The sequence below is a fragment of the Chiloscyllium punctatum genome, chromosome 12 (assembly GCF_047496795.1).
Source record: "Chiloscyllium punctatum isolate Juve2018m chromosome 12, sChiPun1.3, whole genome shotgun sequence".
Classification (NCBI taxonomy): domain Eukaryota; kingdom Metazoa; phylum Chordata; class Chondrichthyes; order Orectolobiformes; family Hemiscylliidae; genus Chiloscyllium; species Chiloscyllium punctatum.
Genome location: NC_092750.1, coordinates 36380974 through 36393426, shown reverse-complemented (window position 1 = coordinate 36393426; position 12453 = coordinate 36380974). Strand labels below are relative to the sequence as shown.

The window sequence follows — 12453 nt, the reverse complement described above, 5'->3', positions numbered from 1 at the left end:
ATTTATTGCTATACGTGGCCAAAGCAGTGATAATAGAAAATTATCAACTCAAGAAAAATAAGTTATGTAACTTGCAAAGATTTCCATTGTAAGAATAATGTAACCAAGTTATGCTACACTGACTATTTCACACATGAATCAATATTTAGAAGATATAACTTACTTAATAACTCAAAAAAACCTATCATGGCTCATGTGATTTATGTGCAGAGATTCTACAGGCTTCTAGTGTAGGTGGAATGGATGTCCAGCAAATCATTCCCTCAGCCTTTTCCACCACAAATGACCCTCTAAAGCTGAGTGTTAGCGAAGGTTCTTTTAAGACTTCAGATGCAATCGCCTGCACCCCAACATTCCATTACCGTCCACTGACCAACTTCTGTTTTCACCCAGTTTGGGTGGGGGACTTCTAAAATCTCCTGGGATTCATGCTACAGATATCCAGGCAATTTGCCTGCCCCTTGGCCTCTACTGCAATGATTCCTGTCACTACTTACAATCAACCTTTGTCCTTCATTGTAGTTAGCTTTCCTTTTCTCATGCCTTATTTATGTATCATGACCCTGCTAAAATGAACTGGCACAATTTATTTGCAGACATTTTCTAATCATTCTATTCAAAGATGTTATCACACAATTTTGGAGCAGGTGAGACTTGAATAATTTCTATCCATGCTACTTTATAATTCCCATCTCAGGTCACATGAGGCCTGTAAGGATGATTTTACCTCTGAATTTTTCATCCTTGTTTTTGGGCAGCTATTGGTATATTTCTTCAGCTTAGAACAGTTGTTCTGAAAGAATGGCCTGTGGACCATTGGTGGTCCAGGAGGATCCTCCAGGTTGTCCAAACTGCAAGTCACTGATGTGCAATCCCTATTGAACATCATACATTAGAACCAGCTAGAACCTTAATTCACATGACATTACACATCCAGACTGGATCCCTCATGCATGGCATAAGTCAGCAATAGTGTAATTTTATAAACAAGATTTATGTTACTGTTACTGTTATAACATACAACCACGAGGTTTGGATTTTCAACGCTTAATTGCTGAAATTAAAAAAAACATGAAGCTTGATATTTGACCGAAGCTCCAGTTGTATTATGAGGAAGGGAATGGACTAATGTTATTAATGCTAGACTATCCAGAAACTCAAGGAGCAGGAAAATTGACGTTTCGGGCAAAAGCCTTTCATCAGGAACGTTCCTGAAGAAGTGCTTTTGCCCAGAACATTAATTTTCCTCCTCCTCAGATGCTACCTGACCTGCTGTGCTTTTCCAGCACCACTCTAATCTTGACTCTAATCTCCAGCATTTGCAGTACCCACTTCTGCCTATCCAGAAACTCACCTAATGCTCAGGGTACCCAGCTGATAGGTCCCCTTGGTCTCATGGCCTGCATCCTCGGGTCTTAAATGAAGTAACAGCTGAGATAATGAATGCTTTGGTGTAATCTTCCATGGATTCTGGAAAGTTCGAAGTGTTCTGGAAAATTGAAAATATAACACCTGTATTCAATAAAGGAGAAAGACAGAAAGCAGGAAACTAACACCCGCCAGTGAAAAATAAAATCAGAAAAATCATTACCAAAGAAGCAGTAGCGGGGCATTTAGAAATTCATTGTTCAATCACTCAGAGTCAAGATGATTTTGTGAAAGGGAAGTTGCATTTGATAATGTAATTAGGATTCTTTGAGAATGTAACAAACAGGGTGGATAAAGAATTAACTGGGTTTGGATTTCCAAAGGATTTTGATAAGGTACCACATAAAAGGTTACTGCATAAGACAAGGTTTAATGCCGTGGGGGGAGTAATATTGTAGTGTGGATAGAGGATTGACTAAATGAAAAGAATGTCAGAATAAATGAGCTACTTGTAAATGAATTAATTCTACTTAGTGGTGTGTCATAGGGATCAGTGCTGGGACCTCAACTATTTGCAATTTACGTGTCTACCATCATACGTTTGCACTATATTTTCCCAATCTACACAGCCAATTTGCCTTTTATTCTTTCATGGTTTCTTTTGTTTAGAGTAAAGGCCACAGTTTCAGATTGAATTACAATGTTTACAAACCTAAAGGAAAATTCTATCATAGGGCCTCTCTTCCCTAAAGTTTGTTACATGCACCTCTAATTTCCTAATTTATACCATTCCCTACTATTGCTTGGTGACCTATCAACAACTCATATCAATGCTTACTGGTCTTTGCTATTACTTGGCTCCACACAGACTCTACATCTTATTCTTCCAATTCAAGATCCACTCACAAGTGAACTGATCCGATCCTCTATTAACACATTACCCCATTTCCTTTTCCTTTTTGTCTGTCCTTCCTAGATGTTGAACACCCTTGAATATTCTTGTTCCTTCACCCTTCAGCCACATCTGCATAATGGTAACCAGATCAAAGACATTTATTTCAATTTGCTCAAACTTATTATTGCTATACTGAGTAGAACTCAGCACTGGGAACAGCCTTTGAGATTTTGCATTTCAATTTCTTTCCCAACTCCTTAATCTCTGTTTTCAGCACCTCATCCCTCACTCTACCAAATCATTGGTACCATTATGAACCACAACCTTTGACTGTCATCCTTCCCCATATGAATTTGCAACCATTCACTGACAAGAAAGGATGTTCCCAATAGTGGGGGAGACCAGAACCAAGGGTCATGGTTTAAAGATAAGATGTAAAAATGCTTGGATTGAAATGAGGATAATTTTGTTCACGTAGCATGTGGTGTATCTGTGGAATTCGCTTCCACAGAAAGTGGTTCAGTCTAAAATGTTGTGTTTTCAAGAAGGACATAGATGTAGCCTTTGTGGCTGAAGAGTTCAAGGGATATGGAGAGAAGACAGGATTAGGGTATTGATCAGCCATGATCATAATGAATGGCAGAGCAGGCTAGAGGGGTCAAATGACCAACTTTTGCTCCTATCTTCTATGTTTCTGTGCTTCTCTGTTTCTATGGCATCCTTGACCCTGATCCAGGGTGGCAACATACAATGCTAGAATCACACTTAAGGCCACAGGAATGTCTGTGTATTCCCTAATATTGAGCCTTTTACTACTATTCCCATGCCACACTTCCTGTCTCCCCATAACCATATAGCTGAGCCACCCATAGTGCTACAAATTGAATGTTATTCCACTTCAAGTGGTCATCCATGTTCTTTTTAAAGTTTGTGAGGTTTCCCACCTTACCTATACTTCCTCCTTCCTATTCCTGCACATCCTGCCTTATACTGTTCAACAGGCTGGCAGTAACCCATTCTCTTTCTGCCTGCACACTCCCAGCCGGTAGTATGAGCACCTCCTTAAATGTTCTATTCAAGTTATTCTCACTATAGTAACTCCAGACATCACTCAGCTGATGACACATCCTGCAAATGTGACATATCCACAACTTCCCACATGTGACAGAGCCAACAGACCTCACAGCAGAGCTATTCTTCCATATCTGGAGCTTACTTTTGGACCATTCACTGTTATCTGAAGATTGGAAAGAAGAATTAAGCACCCCTACCTAGTAATAAACTCTCCTCCTATGCCTGTAAAGTGCAGATATTAGATTAGATTCCCTACAGTATGGAAACAGACCCTTCAGCCCAACAAGTCCTCACCAACCCTCTGAAGAGCAACCCATCCAGACCTATTCCCCTACATTTACCCCTGACTAATGAACCTAGGACTATGAGCATAGCTAATTCATCTGACCTGCACATCTTTGTATTGTGGGAGGAAACTGGAGCACCCGGAAGAAACCCACACAGACACGGAAAGAATGTGCAAACTCCACACAATCAGCCGCCCGAGACGGGAATCGAACCCAGGTCCCTGGCGCTGTGAGGCAACAGTGTTAACCACTGAGCCACTGACTTAAGAGTTATGATTTTCTTTATTCCAGCTATGTATGTACCTTTCCCAAAAGTAGTAAATTAATTTAGCTATTTATGTATAGATTCTTCCAGTAGGTATTACTGACAATTTATAACTTTACTGTGTTGTCACTTTTATTTACAATTATTAATAAATTACAAGAGTTTTAAAAAATACTCCAAAAAAACTTTTGAAAAAAGTGAACAAAATACCCACCAATGAATTATTTTGCTGTTTTTCTATGACACTTTTCAAAACATTTGCCAGATTGAATAGTAGATCACTCTCTCCCTCCTGCTGCTTCCTCTTCATTCTGGTGTTTTTTGAATTTTGGATCTTTTTGGATTTTAATCTGCCAGTTATTTCAACCTTCATTGCGGTGAATCCCCCTCCTTACCAAATTCTCAAATGCATATTCTTTGACTAGCTGCCTCAGTGGCAAGTTGCTCTAACCATCCTACTTACTTTGTCAGTTCTTATTTTTTTAATTTGTCTTTGGTTTCTCTTACACAGAGAGCAGTGAGGCTCAGTGATTGAATATATTCAAAACTGAGTCTGATGGATTTTTGATATATTCAAAGGTTGTGCGGGCAAGCAGGAAAGTGAAGTTAAGACTACAATCAGATCAGCCATGGTCTTATTGAATGGTGAAACAGGTTCAATGGGCCAAATGGCCTCCTTCTATTCCTATTTATTATGCTTTTAAGCTGTGGTTCTTACCTTTACCCACTTTTCAGATATGAAGCCGAACCGATGTTGGGCATCGCTCTGGTGTACACTCATGCCATGCATCTGGCGTTCTGAATAATAATAGACACTGACTGCACTTCATTATGCCTATTAGGCATATAGTGTTCATAGAGGAAAATTGGCTGTGAATTTGTCCCTGCATCAGCCACTTCCATTCTCCAACAACTCTTGACTAAAGGAATTTATCTAAACCTCTCCTTACTTTCATCATTGAAATTTTAATTAATTACTCCTTATTATCTTAACTTTTGAACTTCAATGGAATTTTCCTCTCTTTTTCAGTAAATACAAATATTGCAAGTGGTGCAATGATTAAATAAAAATGGTCTAAGACAATGTGATTTCAGGTTGTTGCTCCAAAGAAGGCTCGTTTGAATGAAGCACAGAAATCCTTGGCTGAGACGATGGGAATTCTAAACCAGAAGAGAGCTGAGCTTAAAGAAGTTGAAGATCATCTTGCTGATCTAAAGAAAACGTTTCAAGATAAAACTGAGGAAAAAGCACAACTGGAATTCCAAGTAGACCTGTGTGCCAAAAAGCTGGAGCGAGCAGAGAAATTGATTGGAGGACTAGGGGGAGAAAAATCAAGGTTAGTTTCTAAAGCACATAGGTTCTCACTAGCTTGCTAAGATATTAGATTAAGGTGATGGTTCAATATAATTGTGGTGGTGAAGGGTTGCTTTTCAGACTTGGAGGCCAGTGACCAGTGGAGTGCCACAAGGATTGGTGCTGGGTCCACTACTTTTCATCATTTATATACATGGTTTGGATGTGAACACAAGAAGTATGTTAGTAAGTTTGCAGGTGACACCAAAATCAGAGGTACAGTGAACAGCGAAGAAGGTTACCTCCGAGTACAACAGGATCTTGAACAAATGGGCAAATGGGATGAGGAGAGTCAGATGGAGTTTAATTTAGATAAAAGTGAGGTGAAAAGTGGAAAAACAAACATTAGCAGGACTTATGCACTTAATGATAAGGTCCTAGGGTGTGTTGTGAACAAAGAGACCTTGGAGTGCAGGTTCACAGTTCCTTAGATAATATAGTGAAGAAGGCATTTGGTATTCTTTCCTTTATTGGTCAGAGTATTGAGTATAGAGTTGGGAGGTCATGTTGCAGCTGTAAAGGACATTGGTTAAGGCACTTTTGGAATATTGCGTGCAATTCTGGTCTCCTTCCTATTAGAAGGATGTTGTGAAACTTGGTAGGGTTCAAAAAGGATTTACAAGAATGTTGCCAGGGTTGGAGGATTTGAGCTATATGGAGAGGCTGAACAGGCTGGAGCTGTTTTGCCTGGATTGTCAAGAGGCTGAGGGGTGACCTTATAGAGGTTTATAAAATCATGAGGGACAGAGGTAGGATAAATAAGAGAAAGTCTTTTCCCTAGGGTGGGGGAGTCTAGAAGTAGAGGGCATAGGTTTAGGGTGAGAGGGGAAAGATTAAAAAAGACGACCAACTTTTTCACGCAGAGGTTGTGCATATATGGAATGAGCTGCCAGAGGAAATAGTGGAGGCTGATACAATTGCAGTATTTAAAAGGCATCTGAATGGGTATATGAATAGGAAGGGTTTAAAGCAATATGGGCCAAATGCTGGCAAATAGGACTCGATTAGGTTAGGATATCTAGTCGGCATGGACGAGTTAGATCAAAGGGTCTGTTTCCATGCTGTACATCTCGATGTCACAATGATTGTAATTGTAGAACCAATTATCAGTCTCTGCCCACTCTCATTCAACCACAGGTGTAGCAGTAAGGCATTTTGTGACTATCGAGGTATCAATATTTTCAAATTTCATGCCTTGCAATGGGAACCAGGAGGGGAAGTAGAAGAGTAAAAAAGGATGTGATGTGCATGAAAAAGACATGCTAGTTGCAGTGTCTTAGCAAGTCATGGTTGGAACCTCCGCAAAACAAATTAAATTAAATTTAACTAGCTTTTCGCTTGCATTTCTTAAATAAATATAATTTTGAGCCATAGAGCATAGAAACAGACCCTTTGGCCCACCATTTCTATGTTGAGCAAACACCAAACTACATTAATCCATCTACCTACACTTTTTCCATAGCTTACTATTCCTTGATGAGAATGTGCTGGTGTTGGACTGGGGTGGACAAAATTAAAAATCACACAACACCATGTTATAGTCCAACAGGTTTATTCAGAAGTACTAGTTTTCAGAGCGCTGCTCCTTCATCAGGTAGCTAGCTACCTGACAAAGAGCAGCTTTCTGAAAGCTAGTCCTTCCAAATAAACCTGTTGGACTATAACCTGATGTTGTGTGATTTTTAACTTACTACTCCTTGGCAAGTTCAGTACTCGTCTAGATGCTTTTTAAATGTTGCAGGAGTATCTGCCTTCATTGTCCTCTCAGGCAGTACATTTCATATAGCTACGACCTTCGAAGTGAAAAACTTATTTTTCATAACTCATCTAAACCACTTGATCTTCTCCTTAAGCATATGTCATCTGGTCTTGGACATATCTGCCATGAGGAAGAGATTCTCACAATCTACTCATCTCCACTCATAATTTTGTATACTTCAACCAGATCCCCCTCAGCATCCTCTGCTCCAGGGAAAACAAACCCAGCTATCTTATCTCTCCTCACAATTGAGACTTTGCATCCCATGCAACATCCTGATGAATCTCCTCTGTACTCTCCAGTGCAATTATGTCTTTCCGATGGTGCAGAGATAAGAACGGAGCACAGTATTCTTTCTTTGGCCTAACCAATGTTTTATATTTCTATGCTCCTAGATTTCTTTGCTCCTAGAATCAATGCCCTGGCTAATGAAGGCAAGCATCCCAAAACCTTTCTTCACCACCCTGTCCATCTGTGCTGACATGTTTATGGATCTTTGGACTAGCGCACCAAGGTTCCTTTGTTCCTCAGTACTTCCTAGGGACCTACCATTTATGATATATGTCCTTCCCTTATCAGACCTGCCAAAGTGCATCACTTCACACTTATCACATTAAATAAATATAATTTTGAGCCATAGAGCATAGAAACAGACCCTTTGGCCCACCATTTCTATGTTGAGCAAACACCAAACTATATTAATCAATCTACGTATTTACCAATATCAGACTGTAGCTTGAGACTGTCTCAGTATCAACACCTCCAATTTCATATCATCTGCAAGCTTACTCATTATACATTCCACATTCATATGCAAGTCATGAATGTAAATAATAAACAGCAAGACTCCCAGCAGCGAACCCAAGGTAAACTACTGGTCATAGGCTTCCAGTTGTGAAACCATCCCTCTACTGTCACTCTTTGCCTCCTTTTCGTTAGCCAATTTTAGATCTAGTTTATCATTCTTTTGATGATTCTTCCTGATATTAGTGATAATACTGATATCATCAAAAATAAATTGGAGTCTTCAGAAAGTTTGCTTTGAATCTAGTAATTAATTTGGTAATCCTTATTTAAATTAGCTTACGTACACAGAACATATACTGTTTTCAATATATAAATCATTTCTGAAATGTGCTCTTGTTAACCTCTAGGTGGTCAAAGGCTGCAGATGACTTACAAAACATATATGATACCTTGACTGGGGATGTGTTAGTTTCAGCAGGTGTCATTGCTTATCTTGGAGCTTTCACTGCATCTTTTCGTCATGAATGTATTGTTGATTGGACCAACATGTGCAAGGTATTCATACTTGAATATTTCATGTCACTTTGTTGAGGCTCCAAACAGTGAAGTATATTTGTTTTTGAAATTTCATCAACTAAATCTTGACTATGTGTTGCTATTTATAGATGCCTTGTTAGTTTTTGTCAGTTACTTATTTGCTTACTCACCTCTGAGTCCACTGTACTGCTTTGTAGCTGGTGAGTAGTAGTTTTGAGAAGAGGTGAAGCTGGCTGTTGGGTAAAATGAAATTTCCATTTTGCAGCTGCATAAATTGGGGCTAATTCTCCAGTCTTCCAGTCATGACAAACATGCACTGCTTAGAATCAACCTGTCCCTCAGAAAGCTACAGCAGAAACTTTTTTTTTCAGCATTTAATATGTTATATACATGTTGATAGGTTGTATGAGTATTTGATGCTGATAAAGGATGCAGAATATTGAAACTCTTTCTACCCAGCATTAATGTCCTTCACTTTTACATTTTTCTCTGATTTTGAAGTTGTTTGCAGAAATGTTCTGATTTTGTTTTTCTATTAGACTAGTAGACTAGGTATTTATATTTTTCTTCCTCAATAAACTTAATTAGCACACTGTGTTTTTCCTATGTTCACAGTCTAAAAATATCCCATCTTCGGGTGATTTCTCACTCAGTAAGACTCTGGGTGATCCTATAACAATCAGAGCATGGAACATTGCTGGATTACCAACAGACAACTTTTCAGTTGATAATGGTGTGATTGTTAGTAACTCCAGGAGATGGTGAGTATAAATTCATCTATATGTTATGCACTAAAGATAAATCTTAGAAACTTATGGCAAAAATCATTGGTAGTTTCATAAAGTCAACCTATTAGATAAAACGTGGAGAGCTGTGGTCCTTTTCTCTGCCATTCCTGCTCCTATATCTTATATGTTCTTTTGTTTTTATATGTTTCTTATACTCATGTTAATTATTAGATTCATATGTGCAGTAGACCATGATTGCCAATCTGTTTACAGCAACAAACACAGCTGCTTCAAGATTTTCAGATTGAAGTACTTGTTGCCACAGTAATCAAACTACTATTGAACAATGCCTGAAATTTGCTTTTAGATCATTACATTTATCGATGCTTTATCAGTTCTCAAATAATGCTGCCTTAAATTGATGGAAACTTAATGGTGTAAAAAATGAATTTGATCCCAATTTAAAGTGCAGTGTTGTGATTCAGGATAACACATCTCTATCCTATTGAGGCAGACAACACACATATTTCATGCTGCCTCCTGACTTTAATGATTGCAGCATTCAGCTAGTCCTGTGCTACCAAGTGGTGTGTGAATGTTCAAGAAGCGGCCCAGCAGCTTGCATAGTTAACATGTTTTTCAGGAAAACTGCACTGCTTAAGGTTGTCCTGTCGCTCTTATTGTAAGGAAACTGCAGCTGACTGCTGCAGGATGTGGCTATAAGGACACCAAATAGATATCCTGCCAGAGAGAGAGATAGGACTCCCATATCATGGCTGCTGCCAGGTCAGCAGATGTCAGTACAATAATCTAGACATGGTCACCTACATTTTATGGCTTCCCACATCATTGGGAACACTTTCACCTGGCAAAACCATGTACTTGCTCCTTCTGCTTCTCTCTGTTTAGAGATGACATAATAAAGTCACCTCTCCTGGCAAGCAGAGGCTCCATGACCTCTCAGGTACAGTTAGGTGCATGTTCAGTTGATACTATATAGGGCACAGTATATATATGTTAAAGATTTGTGTATGGAGGCCACCACCAGAGTATATATCACAATATATGTTATTGATTTATATGAAGAAATTAAGTATAATGTCTCTAGGCATGCAGATGACACAAAGCTGAGTGACAGGGTAAAGTGTGAGGAGGATGCACGGATGCATTAAATGCGATTTGGATAAATTGCGTGAGTAGGCATATGCATGGCAGATGAAGTATTATGTTGATTAATGTGAGGTATCCACTTTGGTAGCAAATATAGAAAGGCAAATTATTATCTGAGCAGTGATAGATTTGGAAAGGGCTGCCTGTTGAACATCTAGACACCACTTAGCAGCACAGGACTAGCTGAATGCTAACATTATTGAAGCAAAAAGGCTGCATGAAATGTTTGTGTTGTCTGCCTTAATGGGATATGTATGTGTTAGCCTGGATCATAATGCCACACTTGAACATGGGAGCAAACTAATTTTTTAGGTCATTAAGTTTCCATCAATTTAAAGAAACATTATTTGAGAACTGGTAAAGCACCTATAAATGTAATGATTTAAAAGCAAATTTCAATTAGATCTGTGTGTTCTTATACACCAGTCACTGAAAGTAAGCATTTAACAGTGGGTGGAGAAGACATAGTACTTTGACCTTCATTACGAGGGGAATCGAGTGCAGAAGAAGGGATGTCTTGCTGCAATAGTATAGGACCTTGATGAGACCACACCTGAGTATCGTGTGCCATTTTGGTCTCCTTATCTGAGGAAGACTGTTCAGGGAGTGCAACTGGATATTTACTAGACTGATTCCTGGGATGGCAGGACTGATGTATGCAGTTACACTGGATCATTTTGGATTATATTCAGTTGAGATTAGAAGAATATTGTGAGATCTCATAGGAACCTAACAGGTCTGGACAGGGTAAATGCAGTATGGAAGTTCCCAAAGACTGAGAAGTGCAGAACCAGGGTTCACAGTTCAAGGATACAGGACAGACCATTTAGAATTGAGATGAGAACAAGTTTCTTCACCCAGAGAGTGCTGAGCTGATGGAATTCACTGACACAGAAAACAGCCACGGCCAAAACATTGATTGTTTTCAAGAAGGAGTTAGAAAGAGTCCTTAGGACTAAACGGAAACAATCTTATTGATTGATGGAGGAAGCCTAAAGAACCAAATGGCCTATTCCTGCTCCCATTTTCTATGTTTCTATATATTCACTAACCAATGCATGCCAAATTGACTGAACCTGACACAAATCAGCCTGAGAGGCTATTTATTTTTTAGAACGTGTCTCGTGGCAAAGTTACTCACACTTAACACCATTCTAAGCACAGTGTGCTGATGGCTCACTGCTTTGATGGCCTTTAACTTTTGCTGGCTACATCAATACTACAAAGATGTATTTTTTAATAATAAGTGTAAGTTCAAATAATACAAATTAGACCTATGGAAAGTACTTGAATTTACTTCTTCTGTAAAGGATTAACTAAATTGTTATTATGATTGTACTGATTACAGGCCATTAATGATTGATCCACAAGGCCAAGCCAATAAATGGGTGAGAAATTCTGAGCGTGATAATAAACTGAGTATTGCAAAGTTGACAGACTTGGATTACATGCGAACACTAGAAAATTGCATCCAATTTGGCACACCTCTCCTATTGGAAAATGTTGGTGAGGAACTGGATCCATCACTTGAGCCTCTTTTGCTCAAACAGGTTTTTAAACAAGGTATCTAACTGCTACTGTCATTTTAGAAATGGTCATCCTAACATTTGATGCAAATATTTTTAGTCCTCTACTTTGAATTACAATAGTGATTTTTTTATTCTCTGACTGAATATTCTCAATCATATAACTGCACATTTTACATTTGCATGTTTCATACTGTACTTTCACTTGTTGTGTGAAGAACTTAATTTTACTTTTACTTACCTAAGACAAAATATCTTTCTTCAAACTGACCTGGGATGATGCAAGTAAAATTGGCAATTTTTGGTTCATATATGTCTCAGTGTGAACTCATGTATACAAACTGGATGACCATGGTATTAGTATTTGAAAGCACGAAAAAATAGCTTTGAGGATGGAGGAACGAATATAATCAAGTACCAATGATAAATGTCTCTTTTACAAATGACAGCAACCTAAATGATTGTTTTAATGCATTATGTATGATGTATCCACATGGGGTAATGAAAATAATATTGAGGAGTGATTTTCAGAACATGCTGTAGATCGCCTTCCTAATTTTGACATTTCAAATGAAGGATGTTCCTTTAACATTGCAAGATGAAAATCCTTCCACACTTCACTTCTCAGAATCATGGGAGTACATTGGCACTTTAACCTAGGAATGAATCTTTTGAAAATCAGCATGTTTGAAAAAAAGGTTCACTTCAAAATAAGTTTGTAAAATATTTTTATGCTTGAGCTG

General features: G+C 38.5%; 1 protein-coding gene across 1 annotated transcript in view; it reads left to right on the top strand.

The window, feature by feature from the left end:
* Positions 1-12453, top strand: part of dnah12 (dynein, axonemal, heavy chain 12) — a 278731-nt gene that overhangs the window by 215012 nt on the left and 51266 nt on the right. The window contains exons 53-56 of the mRNA XM_072582341.1: positions 4985-5226; positions 8157-8304; positions 8902-9047; positions 11533-11747. Coding sequence (XP_072438442.1) covers positions 4985-5226; positions 8157-8304; positions 8902-9047; positions 11533-11747 — 751 coding nt within the window. The remainder of the gene's footprint in view (positions 1-4984; positions 5227-8156; positions 8305-8901; positions 9048-11532; positions 11748-12453) is intronic.